Source organism: Callithrix jacchus, chromosome 14 (genome assembly GCF_049354715.1).
Source record: "Callithrix jacchus isolate 240 chromosome 14, calJac240_pri, whole genome shotgun sequence".
Classification (NCBI taxonomy): domain Eukaryota; kingdom Metazoa; phylum Chordata; class Mammalia; order Primates; family Cebidae; genus Callithrix; species Callithrix jacchus.
Window position 1 is genome coordinate 106,208,023 of NC_133515.1, and position 18,233 is coordinate 106,226,255.

The 18,233-nt window shown below is 40.6% G+C and overlaps 1 protein-coding gene across 24 annotated transcripts in view; it reads left to right on the forward strand.

Annotated features, from left to right (window-relative positions):
• KIDINS220 (kinase D interacting substrate 220) overlaps positions 1–17,918 on the forward strand; it is a 118,196-nt gene extending 100,278 nt beyond the window's left edge. For 12 of the 24 annotated variants that reach the window (XM_008981162.6, XM_008981164.5, XM_008981165.5 and 9 more), the window contains 4 exons: positions 1,961–2,092; positions 4,181–4,279; positions 5,242–5,478; positions 7,192–10,219. In XM_008981162.6, the coding sequence (XP_008979410.4) occupies positions 1,961–2,092; positions 4,181–4,279; positions 5,242–5,478; positions 7,192–8,451 (1,728 nt within the window). In that variant the 3' untranslated portion in view covers positions 8,452–10,219. Of the gene's footprint in view, positions 1–1,960; positions 2,093–4,180; positions 4,280–5,241; positions 5,479–7,191; positions 10,220–12,216; positions 12,274–13,001; positions 13,176–13,453 lie in introns of those variants that run through there. The other 12 variants (XM_017964569.5, XM_078349994.1, XM_008981167.5 and 9 more) reach the window with 3 other exon arrangements.
• The last annotated feature ends 315 nt before the right edge of the window (positions 17,919–18,233 follow it).

The following is an 18,233-nucleotide window of genomic DNA, read 5'->3' on the forward strand; positions in this document are numbered from 1 at the left end:
TTGTCGTTTTTAGCACAATCAGAAGTAGAGAGATTTGGGGAGTTTTGAAATAAATTTTTTACTTTAAAATAATTTTAACCTGAAAGAAAAGATAGAAAAAATGCTATTCCTTCAGTGTAAACATCTTTCATAACTTAGTATAATAATCAAAAGCCGAAATTAAAATTGGTATACTACTAACTCAACTACAGACTTGAGATGAATTTTACCAGCTTTTCCACAAATGTCATTTTTCTGCTCCAGGATCCAGTTCAGTTGCATTGTATTTCTCCGTAGTCTCTTTTCATCTGTGACAGTTTCTTGGTCTTTCCTTATCTTTCATGACCTTAATTAATGCTTTTAAGGAATACTGGTTATTTTGTAGAATGTCCCTCAATTTGGGTTTGTCTGATGTTTCCTCGTGATTAGAAGGGGAATGTATGTGGCTAGAAAACTGCAGGAATGATGCTGTGCCCTTCCCTGTGCACCATAGTAGAACGTGCATGATGTCCATAAGCCTTACCACCACTAATGCTAACGTTGGTCACTTGGTTAAGGTGGCATCTGCCAGGTTTCAGTACTGTAAAGTTTTATTGTTCCTTCTATAACTAGTAAATATCTTGGAGGAGGTACTTCAAACTCTGCAAATATCCTGTTTCTGCTTATACTTTTGCCCATTAATTTTAGCATCCATCTGTGGATATGTGTGTTACTGTGTTTGTCTAATGGTCTTTTTCTGCTTTTCTCTTCTACATTTATTAATTGGAATTCTGTAAGGAAAAGCTGTCTCTGCCTCCTAATTAATTCACTTTTTTTCAATTATTTAGTTATATTAGTAGGGACTTATGGATATTTGTTTTATCTATGAGGCATAATCCAGTAAAATCATTATTTTGTTGATTAGACTTTTTTTTTGTGATTTTTTTTAACAACAAGAAAAATGTAAACAAATTTAACTGTATCCAGAGCAAGGAGACTGGTTGAGGAATGAAAACATTTGAAAGATAGAAAAGTTAAATATTACTCACAATAAGAAGAAATGAAGGACTGACATGTTATAACATCATAGACCTTGAAAACATTATGCTAAGTGAAAGAAGCTAGAAAAAGAAAAATAGGAAGTTGTAAGACCTGACAAGTTAGAGTTCTGGTTCAAGTCTACCACTAAGTAGCTATTTGTTCTGGGACCTTGAGTCCTAACTTTGACCAGGCTGAGGTACCCTCTAGACCACAGTGGGTACATCTATCCTGGGGAGATGCATTTATTATTGACCACAGGCAAATGGTCTATTAGAATCCACATTCTGGAAATGTTTTTCTCTAAGTAAATACTGGACTTATTTATTATTTTGACTTTCCTTTTAAATGAGAGCAAATTTTAATAGATGATATTTACTTTCACATGTTGAAAACTAATGCTGTTGTTTTATACTTACATGATGATTGAACAGATTCTAAAGGAAGTTTTAGATCCCATGGATCAAATATGATCAAGATCTGAAAACTTCAGCTCTTGTAAACCATTAAGGTAGTCTGTAGAAACACTCGAAGTTGCTTGTGTAGTATAAGTACTTTAAAATTATTCTATATGTTTATTTTTGTATTCATATAATATTGGCATAAGTAGTTTTCCATCTTTTTGCATTTTTTTCCCCTCTGTTCTTCCTCTTATTAAGCACAGCACCCTTTTCTGTTGAGGTTAGGCAGTAAACATTTGAGAAGTTGGCCTAAGCTTAGTTCATGGAGTGGTCTTTTTTCTTACAAAAAATGGTTTTGACCAGGCTTTATCAGCTGTAATAAAAGCTACTCATTAGGTTACAACAGTAAGTAAATCTGTTCCCTAATGGTATTTCCTTACCACACTACACACATTTGTAGTTTTTACTTTACTTCATGGTATAACTCAATGAGTTTTTCTGTGACCTCATTATAGATGGCATTAAATCCTATTCATACCTGTGTTTTTCCTTGACTTCTCTAGGGGTCAGGCCCAGCCCCAGGCCCAGTGGTATTACTGAATTCACTGAATGTGGATGCAGTGTGTGAGAAGCTGAAACAAATAGAAGGGCTGGACCAGAGTATGCTGCCTCAGTATTGTGCCACGATCAGAAAGGTGAGGGAGCCATTTACACACAGACCAGAGACTGCGCTGGGGGTGGAAGATGGGGCTCGGTGGGTCGTGCACACTTAGAGCTTCCCAAACATGTATTCTCAGGTAAAATGAGAAAGCTCAAAGTGGAAAACATAATTCTTACTATTTTGTATTCTAAAATTGCGCTGTTTTCTCTTATTTTATAAATGGATAAAAGAAAATAAAGTAGCTCTCTTACCATGTTCTTTTTAAAATGACCTAATGTAAGTAAAGAATGTCTTGATGAGAGATATAAAGCTCTAGGGATTTCCCATTGAGATAAATAGAACTCATTTTTTCAATGTGGAACAGAAAACCTTTTGTGTTACATTTTTCTCTAAGTGTAATATTTATTACTGTGACTTAGTAGTTATCTAAGTAAGCCACACTTGCTTCATTTTCTCCAGATTCTCACTTTTATGTCATGCAGGACTTAGGATCATGTCACATTTGATGAAACTGCAGAGGTTTGGGTTTGCAAGGTTAATGCATTTGCGTAATGTTTTTTTCTTCTAAGATCCTATTGCAATTCTAGCAGCTATCAGGAAGTTGGATAGAGATGCCTGAGATTTTGGGGAAGGCGTTAACAAAGTCGTTGTAATAGATTTTCACCAAGGTGTACTTTTTATATCAGAGTACATTAAAGTAAATTAGAAGATTAATAACTAGCCTCTAATATATATACTTTAAAGAATGACATTCTGAGAGAAGTTTTTAAAAGAATTATGAGCATATGTAGACACCATTTTACTAATCTTAGCCAATTTCAGAAAGGTTTCAGATAATGTCAGTTTCCTTACAGAGCTGGCTCGTGCTGGTCTGTTTGCATGAGTCAAACACCGGCTTTTCCGTGGACAAGCTCCACTCTCTCCTCCAGGCATCTTGTTGGTGTCAGGAAAGAACAGGGCTCCCACACAGGTCCTTTTTGACTAGTTTGTTCCCTTCAGGGTAGTGGCTTTCTCCCACTCAGCTCTTTGCTCCCAGGCCGATGGCCTCCTCCATGCTGAGGGCTCTGTGGCGTTGTTGCAGCAGGGCCTCTGTCACATACTTGTTGTGTCCACTGTTTTCTTCAGGATTAACTTGGAAATGGAACAGTCTATTGATTATAAACATAGCTAGCTATTTCATAATTTTGCCCCAGTTAATACAGTCAGGTTTTGTATTTTATAAAGGCAGTAAGTTACCTGTTATTCATAAAGAAAATGCTGTTTCATTTAGGGGAGACTAGAATTACAGAGAACCAAAAGTGATCACTTCCTTTTTTATGATTTGTTTTCTTTGCGATGGAGTCCTGCTCTGTCACCCAGGCTGGGGTGCGGTGGCATGGTCATGGCTCACTGCAACCTCCACCTCCTGGGTTCCAGCGATTCTCCTGTTTCAGCCTCCCAAATAGTGACTACAGGCGCGTGCCACCATTCCCAGCTAATTTTTGTAATATTAGTAGAGATGGAATTTCACCAAGTTGGCCAGACTGGTCTCGAATTCCTGACCATATGTGATCCACCCACCTCAGCATCCCAAAGTGCTGGGATTACATGCGTGAGCCACCATACCCAGCCTTGTGAATTTAATAGATTGGGAAATTAATGAGTGGGTGTTCTTCCTATCTGTATCTAACATAATGATAAACAAGTTTGTGAGGCCTACTTCATTTAGAACTTTGTTAGTGACCAACACGCTTATAAGGGCAGATGTCCTTGTCCCCTCCCAGCAGCTTGTGTTCATGTTCAGGTTTTCTAAGAAAAGAAAAACTAGCAGTTTTGTTGTTGCTCATGGCAGCATAGGTAGTTTTGGAGGTAGTTGGGAGTGTTAGCTCTTGGTTGGTCCCAGAAGAGTGATTTGTTTTCCTTGAATGCCCGAGACATTTGAGAAAATATGGAGTGGCTTACGGTGTTCAAATTCATCTGGTTTATTATATTATCATATAGGATGATAACCTTAGTTTGGTCAACCGTTCTGGTCTTTAGACACTTTCTTAAAACTAAACATAAGCATACTTTTCAATCACTGGTAATTCAGAATATTTCACATTTTGTGTTTCTACCCATAATTGTTTTAATTTTTACTCAGGCAAACATCAATGGCCGTGTGTTAGCTCAGTGTAACATTGATGAACTGAAGAAAGAGATGAATATGAATTTTGGAGACTGGCACCTTTTCAGAAGCACAGTAAGATATTTATAACATTGTGGTATTTACATTATTTTAGCACTCAAAATTATTCACGACATTGTAGAAAAACAGTATCAATAAGTATTGGCCTAAACTGGTATTTTTTCATATACTTTTTAAACTTAAAAACTGCCTTTTACACTTATGTGCAATCCTGTGTTATGGAAATACGCACAGCAGCACTTGGCAGCCTTTGCCTTTTTGGGCATTTCACTTAGAGATTTGGGGAAGACACCATTTTACTAACCTGCCAGTTCTTCACGCTTTCACCTGCCCTAACTCTCATCAGGCTCCTCGAAGCCTTCGAGGCCTTGACCTTCAGCATTTGTCCTTATAGGGCTTGCATTGCCCCATTTTAGCAGGAATCCTGTCAAGTTAGTTTACATGTGTGATTGCCCTTGGTACTGGATCAAATGCCTTGTTCCCCCAACCCCAGGTGATGTCTGCTCACCCTGGCCATCGGCATACCCGGAGTCCCCCACCCATGCTGCCTCCCCTTAGTGATGTTCCATCCATGCCCCCCCCGCCCCTTGGTGGTAGATCCCCCCACTCATCCGTGCTGTATTCGGAGTTGAACTCCCTTCTTAGTGAGACTGCTTTCCCTGTTGCCATCTTTCTGAACGCAATCTGGATCTACTGCTCCAGTAGGTATCCCGGCCAGCTCTGGATTTGACACATTCCAGCTGCATTTTGCTTTGTCCTCAAGTTAAATTTTAACTGAAGTAATAATTTAATGGACAAATTGCAGTGTAGTTGTATGTATGGTGGTTTCTACTGTTGCTTCCTTGAGTATTAATTAACATGAAAGAAGTACAAATTCACTGGAAATTCACTTACCAGAAGTATGCTTTCTCACTGCTGTTGTAGTAGCTTTATAATGTTTTATTTTTCTAAACCATTTATAAAGCTTCTAAAATACGATTTGTTAATGTAAATATGTATGTGTTTCTTCTGTTAAGGTACTAGAAATGAGAAACGCAGAAAGCCAGGTGGTCCCTGAAGACCCACGTTTCCTCGGTGAGAGCAGCAGTGGCCCAGCCCCGCACGGTGAACCTGCTCGCCGGGCTGCCCACAGCGAGCTGCCTCACACGGAGCTCTCCAGCCAGACGCCCTACACGCTCAACTTCAGCTTCGAAGAACTGAACACACTTGGCCTGGATGAAGGTGCCCCTCGTCACAGTAATCTAAGTTGGCAGGTATTTATTGAATGGCATTTTTCACATTATTGAAGGATAAGGGCACCATTCAGTTCACTGAGATTATATGGGCATTTATACAGTCATTCAGAAAATGTTTACTGAATACCTAAGTGGACAAGAGACAAGCTGGAGGGCTCCCTGTACTCTTGCTACATTCACCTGGAGAGGGGCAGTGAGTGGAACAAAGAAAAAGTTAGCTCATTAGACCTTGACGAGAGCTGGGAAATCCATCAGGGTCATGGCATGCAGAGTCAGTAGGGACTGGGCTACTTGAGCCAGGGTGGTCAGCAAATGCCCAGGGGATTTTCCTGTTGCATTCAGTATCTGTTGGTTGAAGTACATCGTCATGGGAACACTGGCCACATAGTGTCCCTTGGAGTATCATCCTTTGGTTTTCCAGGACGCCTGCACACCCTTCATGGATATTGGTCTCTTCTCATCTGGCATTAGATGTAGGCGTGTTCTTTGGGGATTCTTGGAAGAGGGAGGCCAGGTGAGAGATAGAGTCAGGGACAGAGCAAAGTGAGAGATGCAGGAGGAGTAGAGGAGCCAGGAGAGCACAGGAGGAAAAGCAGAGCAGGGCGCAGAGAACAATGGAGGAACCACAGCAGGCAGCAGGCAGCACCGAGGAGGAGCAGTGCCATGGGGAGGGAAGAAAATGTCCTGTTTCCTTGAGAAGGTCTCCAGCAAATTCACTTTGCTTCTTCTTTTTTTGTCTTAACCTTTGCTCTTGACCCTTCTTAAGCTTTCTTGATTCTTTTCCGTTTCCCTTTTCTTTTTCCTAATCTGTACTTTTTGCTCCTTTTTCTTAGCTATTCTGGGATCTGAAACAATTCTAACTTTAAAACTCATATTGAAAATCAACTTGTAAAACTAGTTTCTTTTTCTGTTTACTAAGGCCCAACTGTTGGCCTCACTGCTTTTAATATTTTAATGATGAAGTTGACTTTGGCCTTAAATAAAAGTGAAATGTTTGAAGTTATAAAAACAAGGGCTGTGGCCAAGCATGCGGTGCATGCCCATAGTCGCAACTGCTCAGGAGGCTGAGGCGGGAGGAGCGCTCGGGCCCAGTAGTTTGAATCTAGCCTGGGCAACACAGCAAGATCCTGTCTCTTAAAATAAAAAAACAGAAACGGCCGGGCGTGGTGGCTCAAGCCTGTAATCCCAGCACTTTGGGAGGCCGAGGCAGGTGGATCATGAGGTCAACTGATCGAGACCATCTTGGTCAACATGGTAAAACCCTGTCTCTACTAAAATTACAAAAAAAATTAGCTGGGCACGGTGGTGCATGCCCGTAATCCCAGCTGCTCGGGAGGCTGAGGCAGGAGAATTGCCTGAACCCAGGAGGCGGAGATTGCGGTGAGCCGAGATCGCGCCATTGTACTCCAGCCTGGGTAACAAGAGCGAAACTCCGTCTCAAAAAAAAAAACAGAAACAAGTGCTAAGGTTATTTGTTAATATAGTGTTTAGTTGTATTTTTAAATAGTAACAATAAACTGATTTTGTTAAAATTTATAGAAAGCTTTCTAATAACAGCATTATTTATAAGGTCACAGCTTTTGTTAAACTGTGTTATGTGGAAGTCTTTTAAAAGAATTTGATATTTTGATGACTTGTAAAATGGTTAGTTTACATGTGTATTTCCTAAGCTGATGTTTATGCATTTTTTTCTTATTTGAATTTTTAAATTTTTTTTTTCTGTCTTCACAGTCACAAACTCGCAGAACCCCAAGTCTTTCGAGTCTCAATTCCCAGGATTCCAGTATTGAAATTTCAAAACTTACTGATAAGGTGCAGGCCGAGTATAGAGATGCCTATAGAGAATACATTGCTCAGATGTCCCAGCTAGAAGGGGGCCCGGGGTCTACAACCATTAGTGGCAGATCTTCTCCACATAGCACTTATTACATGGGGCAGAGTTCATCAGGGGGCTCTATTCATTCAAATCTAGAACAAGAAAAGGGGAAGGATAGTGAGCCAAAGCCCGATGATGGGAGGAAGTCCTTTTTAATGAAGAGGGGAGATGTTATCGATTATTCGTCAGGGGTTTCTACCAATGATGCCTCTCCTCTGGATCCTATCACTGAAGAAGATGAAAAATCAGATCAGTCAGGCAGTAAGCTTCTCCCAGGCAAGAAATCTTCAGAAAGGTCAAGTCTCTTCCAGACAGATTTGAAGCTTAAGGGAGGTGGGCTGCGCTATCAGAAACTCCCAAGTGATGAGGATGAATCTGGCACAGAAGAATCAGATAACACTCCACTGCTCAAAGATGACAAAGACAGAAAAGCCGAAGGGAAAGTAGAGAGAGTGCCAAAGTCTCCGGAACACACGGCTGAGCCGATCAGAACTTTCATTAAAGCCAAAGAGTATTTATCAGATGCCCTCCTTGACAAAAAGGATTCATCGGATTCAGGAGTGAGATCCAGTGAAAGTTCTCCCAATCACTCTCTGCATAATGAAGTGGCGGATGACTCCCGGCTTGAAAAGGCAAATCTCATAGAGCTGGAAGATGACAGTCACAGTGGAAAGCGGGGAATCCCCCATAGCTTGAGTGGCCTGCAAGATCCAATTATAGCTCGGATGTCCATTTGTTCAGAAGACAAGAAAAGCCCTTCCGAATGCAGCCTGATAGCCAGCAGCCCTGAAGAAAACTGGCCTGCGTGCCAGAAAGCCTACAATCTGAACCGAACACCGAGCACCGTGACTCTGAACAACAACAGTGCTCCAGCTAATAGAGCCAATCAAAATTTTGATGAGATGGAGGGAATTAGGGAGACTTCTCAAGTCATTTTGAGGCCTAGTTCCAGTCCCAACCCAACCACTATTCAGAATGAGAATCTAAAAGGCATGACACATAAGCGAAGCCAGCGTTCAAGTTACACAAGGCTCTCCAGAGAGTCTTCAGAGCTCCATGCAGCGGCCTCTCCTGAGAGCACAGGCTTTGGAGAAGAAAGAGAAAGCATTCTTTGAGAAAACCAAGCAGAGGAGAGGAGTATTGCTGTACCCTTATGACAGAATTGTCCTGGATTTTGACTCCATCTATGTCCATCGTCTTTCTGCATTTCACTGACAGAAAACTAACAGATGAAGAGGCCGTGGTAAAAGAGACACCCGTAGCACGACAGAGGGGAGCATGAGAAGTCATGGCTCACCAGCCAGCCTCTATTGCCTTTGTAATTAGAAGCTTAAAAACTCGCTAATACTACTGTACCTTTCCTTGGCACATTACCCCTTTATACTTTATTTGAGTATAAAGATGGTCAGAGGTATTTTAAAGGGCTTAATTTGCTCCCTCCACCCAAAAAAAAGTAAAAAGCTGGAGACCCTTTTTGCAGAACATTTGGTGACCACGCATTTGAGGGAAGATGTGGCATAGGTGAAGCAGAAGCAAACCCTGTTCTTAGGGGCTCATTGAGGTGAGAGTGCACAGCCTGTGACACTACAGGGAGATGCTCAGTAAACTGAGATCCAGTGTTCTATATGGTAAAGGCATTGCTTATCATAGAGGTTCTGAATTTTAACTTGGAAGTATGTAATGAAGAGGGCTTTAAAGATTACTAGGAAAGCCAGTCACCAGGGCTCGCAGTAGTGTAACTGGGCCATCATGAGCTGTCGGGAGAGTTGGTGGGGGCAGGGGCCAGTGACCTCCATTAGGTTTATCTGTCAGAGGCTCTTCTCTCCAAAGCCTTGGCCTGGCTTCCAGCACCATCCAGCTATGCCCAAGAAGCCACCCTGGTCTGTTCTCTTTCTTTTCTCAACTTTTCTAAGTAAACTTAGCAATGAGAAGAAAAAAAAAGGAGAATCAGGGAGACATGGGTAATAATAGGTACTAATAAATATTTATAGATGAGTGAATGAGGAAATAATTACATCAAAAAGGTCAGTGACAATTAATAAATGACAAGGAAATATTTAATTAGGTAAAACTAAATCATTGCTTTCTATGCTGAGAGAGACTTCATCTACTTCATCTCTTCCTAAGTCAGCATGTTAATTCTGGGGGAGGATCATAAGGAAGGAAATACTTTTTTAAAAAGTTTAAAAACATGAAGCAAAGCAAGAGTAAAAAAAAATATATATATATAAGTGGTGTGACTGTAAAACTGTACCTTCCATGAATTGTTAGCCGAGTTATGAGAATGATAACCTTGAAGTACTGTGTGGACTGGAAATGTTCCCCATCATCATGCAATGACATTTTGTTGTCATTTTAACACAGCTCATTTATGTAGAATGAATTCTGGTGGTTTACCCCAAGTCGCAGTTAGGATGGTAGATGCGAGATCGCAGATGTGCCGGAGAGTCAGTATTACATTTGCAATGTTTATCACTCAGTGGGTTTTTATTAATATGCTGATGAAGTTATTTACTTGGCCAGCCATTGTGCTAAATAGTTGCTCTATTGTGTTTCACTGTCTTGATGTTTGAGTATAATCTAGCATTTTAATACAGTGTTTATTTTGCATGATCTTTAACAAATGTTTTAAGCAATTTTAAAAAGGCAGGATGTTACTGACATTATACACTGAAGTCAGAACATTTTAATATTTATAGTGCTTATTAGTTTGCAAAATTGTATAATTAGGAATTATTTCAGAGACGATGTTTTGTTCTTTTTTCAGGTGAGTAGTTGCCGCATAATATTATTGGAGTACATTCTTTATACTGTATGTGAAATTAATACTAGCATATTAAGTGTACAAATAGATTTAGAAAACAATAAAAAAGTCGCATGCTATTCTGACTCATGAATTTTTATTCACTTTAATAATGATTCACATTTTGATTAAAAATAAAATAGCTCGTGTGCTTGTTTTGTCCCATGTCTGAAATTTGTTAAAGACTTTCAGGTTCATGTACAGTCATGCAGTTGGCAGAAGTGTTCTGAACTGCTCCCAACTAGTCTTTTTAAGAGAACGTGACTCATAAGTCCCAGTGCCTCAGTGGTGCTTTATAAATAAAGAGTTTGTTCCCACAGCACGCTAGCGCCCAGCATTGCTGTGCAGTGCATTCCTGTAGCTAGAAGAGGAAGGTTATCCAGATCCTAGAGGATATCAATTTATTTCATGAACTTACTGGAAAAGTTTGCTTTTTCATACAAATACCAAAATTGACAAACCAGATGAGTAGTTGAGTCACACATCATCTCCCTTGAACCTGTGTGTCTGTGTGTGTGTGTCTGTATCTGTATATAATGTACAGCTCAGTCTGATTCTCACATATGCAAAACTCTGCTTTAACTGGGTGAAAAATGATAGAAAAAGTAATTGGTGCGCTAATCTCTATAATCCCTTAGATTCTGTCTCATTTCGAGTCCTGTGGGGCGTTTTTGTGGTTTGTTATTGTTTGTTTGAGACAGGATCTCACTCTGTCATCCAGGCTGAGTGCAGTGGTGCCATCACAGTGCACTGCAGCCTTGACTTCCTGGGCTCCAGCAGTCTCCCAGCTCAGCCTTCCAAGTAGCTGGGACTATAGGCATGTGCCACCACACCTGGCTAATTCTTACTTTTTGAGGAGATGGTGTCTTGCTGTGTTGCCCAGGTTGGTCTCGAACTTCTGGATACAAGCAATCCTCCCTCATTGGCCTCCCAAAAGCCTGGGATTATAGACATGAGCCATCATGCCCAGTGGAGTCCTGTGTTTTAGATACCATTTTGCCTTCACTGTAAGCCACAGATAATGTAGCAAGTGTTAAGCCAGATTCATTTACTGTGGCCTTATGGGGCGATGCCTGTTAGTACAAGCTTTCTACAGGAGAAGATTGGAAATAAAAAGCTGTTGATCTCTTTCAGTTGAAATCACTTCCACAGTGCAGGGCATTTAAGGATCAACTCTCCAATGCTGGGAAATTTAAGCATTCATAACCACAAACATTTTTAATATTAAAAGGAAAATGTGTCTTGGTGTTATATTTTACTTATATGGGTTTACATAGTGGTCGGAATAATTTTAATTGCTTAGCCAGGTAATTTTAGATGAAACTTACTTGCAAAAATGTTCATTTTGAGACCTCTTTAGACTATTTGCATGTTAGAATGCTGCAGTAAAATATGTTTGTAATTATTATTTTTTCTTACAAATACTAACCATTAGAAGATGTTTTATGAATGAAATAAATCTTCTCATGGGTAAGATTAAAAAATTTAAAAGGTGATTTTTAGTTATACCCGGAATTCTCAGCCTATTTAGAAGTCTCCCATAGTTTAAAAATCCAGGAATCTCTGAATTCCTGGCTGACTCCTGAGTAAAATCAACCCATCTACCAGGAAAAGTACTTGTTCCCTTTATTTTATGGGCGAGTGACTTGAGGGAATAAATGGATAAAAGGGAAGGTGCCGTAAATTAACTTCTGTGGCCAGCACTCGAGACTGAGCATCCAGGCTCCTGTATTCCCACCTTGTCTAACAGACACACGCCGACACTGGGCAGAAGGGAAGAAACCAGTGGGGATACTGTTCTTTTGTGGGGGCAGCATGAGTAGACCCAGGTGGGCTCGGAATCAATTGCATTTTTAATTTCCAGGCTGTGGGGACTCCCTACCCTTCCCTACCTCAGAATTTTAAGCATAGGCTGTAATTATGCAACTGAATTGAAAAATAGAAGCGTATAGATAAGAGCCAGCACTGGATAGTTTTTTTAATGGCTTATCACAAAGGTTGAGAATCCCTGGTTGAGACTGATTAAACAGAAAGAGAATTTACAATCTTACATAATTTTAAACCCTTTCATGCCTAGGAAGAAAATGCTGGCCTTGAGATAGATAGCTCTTCAGAGGATCCAGATTAAACTAAGGTATGTAAACAATTAGTTTTCAAAGTCAGCTACAGTCATATGCCACGTTGGGACATTTTGGTCAACAATGGACCATACCTGTGACAGTGGGCACATAAGATTCTAATACTGTATTTTTACTATACCTTTTCTATGTTTAGACACACAGATAGCATGGTGACAGTTGCCTGCAGTATGCAGTACCATGCTGTACAGGCTTGTAGCTAGGAGGTCATGCCACACAGCCTAGGTGTGTAGTTGGTGCTACCATCTAGGTAGGATGCTACCTAGATGCATCCTGCGATGTAACCATGACAAAATCGTCCAACAGCACATTTCTCAGAATGCATCCCTGTCATCCCAGTTGTCCAGTTCTTGCCAATTAGAGAATTTTTATCCTTGCCACTTTAACAGAGTTAAGAAACATCTAACATGATTACTAGAAATCAAATACTGTCGCCTACCTGGTCAGAGCCTTTTAAGTAAGATGACTAGCCCACTCACAGCCTTGGCTTACACTCGCATCAGAGTCTGGTGTGTGCCATGCACACATGCTGTGGGTGGAATGTTTCATGACAAGGGCTTTCTGGAACTCAGAGCAGAAACCCTCTTTGAGTGGGGCCTGGCTAGCTGTGGAATGGGCAGAATCTGAATTCCCAGTACAATGAGGCATTTTGAAAAATAAAGAATGTGTAAGAATAAAAGGGTCAGTCAAGAATTAGGAGCAATTATTTCCAAACTATTCATAGGATGACCCTTTAAAAATCATAAAAACCTATCTGGAGTGAAAGACCAACCTAAATGAGCAATAGCATGAATTGCATATAGAAAATAAAGACAAGTGTTCCTGTTGGAAAGCACACGGATACTCTGAATCTGCCCACGGAGCAGCAGCAGCGGTCATCTTTTTACCAAGATTGCACGTAAGTCCATTTTCTTGGGTGAAATGGGATTTTTACACTAGTGATATGTGCCAGGAACCCTTTCTTAGTTTTTCTGAGATTTAACAGAACATGGAATAATATATCAAACTGAATTTTTAGAACTTGAATAAATGAAGCTTTCCTTTTAGAAACTGTAGAATGACATGCTCCATATTATTCAAATTAAGAAGCTTTTGAAGTAGTAAGACCCTCTTGATTATCCGTGGTCATTTTCTAATTTTAACATTTCGTACATATTTACCTCATTGTCTTTCAAGGCAACAAGGGCTATAGATCCAGCCCCTGCCCACAGACCCAAGCACTTTTCTCATTTCTTCTGACAGTTCGAGTCACTTCTCACAGTTGACTTCCTCACCAAATAATAAGGGGTGAAGAAGACTCGGCCTACCTGCCACTCAGTAATCCTGCTGCCCAGTCGACTGGAGAAGACAGATTTGCTCACCTCTACTAGTGTGATTTGTTCTTAGTAGTTGTAGAATTTAAATTGGTTTTAGTGGAATGTTCCTTTTATGAAATTTTAAGTAAAAGCCATTTAGTATATATTTAGTATAGCAAGAAGCATGTGAATGAGCTCTATATAACCTGACACTCCGAATCTCATAGTGTCCTCTTGGTCAGGTGTCTAATAAGAAGTTAGATTGCTATTTTCAAATTTATCATAGTTCCTGATACTCTAACTTTTTAAAGCTGTGTTTATAAGAATTTATAGACTGCATGTTGTTAAACTTGATGCAAATTAAACTATTTTTATTTTCAAAGAAGTTAATTTATATTTTGAGTTATTTGTATTTTTCTCCTTCTGTCTTTTACCTGAGTTCCTTTCAGTTGTTTTGTGTTTTAAGTTTTTTTACGTTATCATGTATTTTCCTTTTTTAGGTTATCATCCTGTTTTACTGTAAAACATTCCTCAGAGCAGTAGATTGGGAAGGAACCTCAAGACATCTTTTAGATCAAATACTAGATTTCAGAAGCCAGTGGACATTCAATAAATACTTGTTGGCCAGGTGCTGTGGCTCATGCCTATAATCCCAGCACCTGAGGGGGCCAAGGTGGGAAGCTGGCTTGAGGCCAGGAGTTCACTGCCAACCTAGGCAACATGGTGGGATTCCAGTTCTATAAAAATAAAAATAAAAAAATTAGCCAGGAATGCTGGTGTGCACCTGTAGTTCCAGCTACTTGGGAGGCTGAGGTAGGAGGATTGCCTGAGCCTGGGAGATTGAGGATGCAGTGAGTGGTGATCGCACCACTGCACTCCGGCCTGGGTTACAGTGTTAGGTCCTATCTCAAATAAATAAATAAATAAATAGATGAATAAAACTTGTTAAGTGAATGAATAACCATTCTGAGAGAGTCTGCCCGCAAATCCTACACAGTGCCTTCAAAACACTGACTTTAGGCCAGGCGTGGTGACTCACTCCTGTAATCCCAGCACTTTGGGAGTCTGAGGTGGGCTGATCATCTGAAGTCAGGAGTTCGAGACCAAACTAGCCAACATGGTAAAACCCTGTCTCTACTAAAAGACAAAAATTAGCTGGGTGTGGTGGGGGTCACCTGTGGTCCCAGCTACTCGGGGCTGAGGCAGGAGAATCACTTTAACCTGGGGGACGGAGGTTGCAGTGAGCTCAGATCGCACCACTGCACTCTAGCCTGGGTGACAGAGCAAGACACTGTCTCAAAAGCAAATAAATAATTAAAACAAAATACTGAATGTAAATCCCTCAACATTGTGCTGCTGCGCCACAGTTCCTTACAGGCTCCACATTTGCTCTCACTTTCTACCCACCCTGTTACCCGCCTGGCCCCTGTAAGCTTTTCTGTTTGTGATTTTGGAAATCTTTCAACCATAATAACATACTCTGTTGCAAACTCTCAGGGAGTGAAGCCAGGCATGGTGGCGTGCACTTATAATCCCAGCTACTTGGGGAAGCTGAGGCAGGGGGATCACTTGAGCCCAGGAGTTCAAGACCAACCTGGGCAACATAGTGAGAGCCTGTCTCATAAAAAGGGAAAAAATGGGGGAAACCCAGGGATAGACATCCACAGCCGGTCTTGATAAGCTCCATCATCTTGGAGTGTGAAGCTGTGCTCCCACATGGATGTATTTTTAATCCTCTCGTACTTTGTTTAGTCCTTTGTGGAGATGCCCATTTCATAAATTAATAGAATTCTAGAATCTAATTAAAATGGTTCAACTCCACATTTTACTTTCGGGTAATATCAGGACCATCACAGAATATCTGCGATGTCGGTTTACCCTATCTACAGCTCAGTTCTTCAACCGTTCTTTTAGCAAGGCTAGTTATCTTCACTGACCACCCCTCACTGCCCTCTGCTATCTCCTTCCTCAGATAGACTACTCTGATTAAGCTTGAGCTAGAATAAACACTTTATCCTGCGATTCCATATTGAGTATTTTATATATGAGTGATCCATTATGTGTTGTTGGAAAATTTATGTTGAGGGAGGGTAACTGCTGTAACAACCATCACCAAATCTAATCGACTGAATGCATTTGACATTTATTTATTGTTCACATGACAGTTCAGTGTTACCTAAATTCACATGAAGACTGAGGGGCCTAGGGCCCTCTGCCCCACCTTCTGCACCCACGGGAGAAGAGAGTGGAGGACGCATGCACCCAGGCCTAGAAGTGATGCATGTGGCGCTTTCACCCATAGTCCATTGGCCTTCTTAAGTCATGGACTCCTGCTGAGCTGCAAGGGTGCCTGGGAAATTCATGTAACTGTGTGCAGTGGAGGAAGGGGAGTGTTTTGGTGAGCAAGCAGGAGTCTTTGCCACTAGATGCTGATGAGGATTATCCACAGCTGATTAAGCATGGAGATTCATCTTGTATCAAACAGATGAGCTGTCAACATCTCATGTTTACTTTGTGTGCAGGTATTATTCAGGTAGGAAAGGCTGTTAGAATCTTAACATCTAACTGGAAGAAGGGTTTTAGAGAAGGGTGGTTTACAGTAAGCCAGTTCTTTCCATAGTCCAAGAGGGCAAATGAATTTCCAGTGTGGAGCAGTTTGCAGGCAAGGTGTTTGTTTTGGTCTTGCCTGGGCTGGAGTGCGAGTGGTGTAATCATAGCTCACTACATTCTCGAACTCCTGGCCTTAAGTCATCCTCCTGCCTCAGCCTCCCAAAGGCAGGTAAGGTTAAGAAGAGGGGAAAGGTGAAGTTTCACAGCTTTTCTGGAATTCTTTTTATTCATGCGACTCTCAGACCATTAGACCCACCCAGAATCTGCTCAATTTTCAAGATTTGCTTATAAGTATCTGTAATATAAACATTGGATTGCTGTCGGTTCTTTAGGTTCTCCTCTCCCTCCCAGAACAGTGGCAACAGGAACTCTTGGGTACTTCTCCCTGTTCTTGCAGATGTGTCAGGATGTGATCCTGGGGGCTCCCACGCCAGCCCACACCCTCTGTGGTATAAGCAGGGACTGGCAGGTAATGAGAGGCTAAACCCTCCTGAAGTGAGCACTCATGTCCCAGAAACACACCTTCCACCTCAGAAGCCAGAGGGAAAGCTAGATGTTGTGTCTGCATATTTGTTCTTAGACACACTCTCCTGCAGTCTGACTCTGTTGACCACTTTCCAGTTTGCTCATATCAGAACGTCTTCGGTTCTGAGATGCACATGTTCTTCTAACTTGTCAGAAATTAGAGTATGTCTTGGAGTCAGTTAAATCTATGGCAACATTGTTTTTTCTTAATCGTTCCTAAAACTCCTGTAGTTGATGGTGTCTTGCTTAGGTTTAATGAAAGAGATTTTAATAGATGGCATCGTTATGTTGAGTTGTGTCTCTATCAGTATTAATGGGCTGGGGATGATTTATATTTAACTGACCCCCCAAATTCAACATTTTGTGTTGAATATTTATTTCGTCAGTATTCTTTATCCTGTATTCATTTTGAATACTTAAAGTATCGTATGTGTTTGTTATAATAAAACGGCTTACTGTGTTTGAACACACCGTGTATCTGACAGTGTTCTAGACCTAATTTGCTCTTCATGATAACTTCATAAGATAGTTATTATCCTTAATTCACAAATGAGAAAGTTAGAGACAGATGATAAGGAATTTCCCAAAGTCACAGCCACTGAGTGGCAGAGCCAGGGTCTGGCTCCAGAGCCAGGCAGTTGTGGCTCCCGATGCCGCCCACTCTCCATGTGACACTTACCGTTACTTCTCTTGCCAGTGAGGGATGAGCCAATTCTCACATTTTTCCAAGACACATTTTCATTTTAGCTGTATCATCATCATCATCATCATCATCATCATCATCATCATGTTTTCTTCAAGGGTTTCTGTTTTAGAAAAGTAAAACTTAAAATTACAGTCATGTGAATTGTATTTATAGAGAAAAAGAGTCTTGTTTTATTAATATCAGACATCTTTGTTCCCACGAATTATTTTGAAACAATGTTCAGTATCAGGCTAGGAATCGATGGGCATCACGCACCCGGTTACTGTGCATGGATTAGATCACTACCCTAAAGTGTGTACATAGTGTTGAGTATATTAATCTTATTTACAGTCGTGTTGTCATCTGGCTTTGATATATTTGCCGTTTCCTATGTCTCTTGTCAGTATCCATGTAAGATTAGAATCCTAAATACCACTGTATGTATTTTTCTTCATACTCTATTATTAAACAGTATTAATGCTTAATAAATGTTAATATATAAGTAATATATGTATATTTTAAAAATTATTACTGCTGTAGAGTTTTTTTTAATTATTGTGGTCTTATAAGGAAAAAAAAAGAAAATAGGCAAAACAGGAGCCCTTTTCCCTTCATAATGACAAGTCAGTCACCAAAGCCAAAAGCCAGTAAGTGCAGCAATAGCAGTGGACAGTGGGTTGAAATGGCCTGGTGACACTTCCGTATTATGTAACCAGCTGCCTACTGACTGGAGTGCTCCCTCCAAGCCAGACACTTCTATCAGCATTTCACATGGATGAACTCATTAAATTCTAATAACCCTACAGAGAATACTGTTGCTTTCCCTAGTTTACAGATAAGG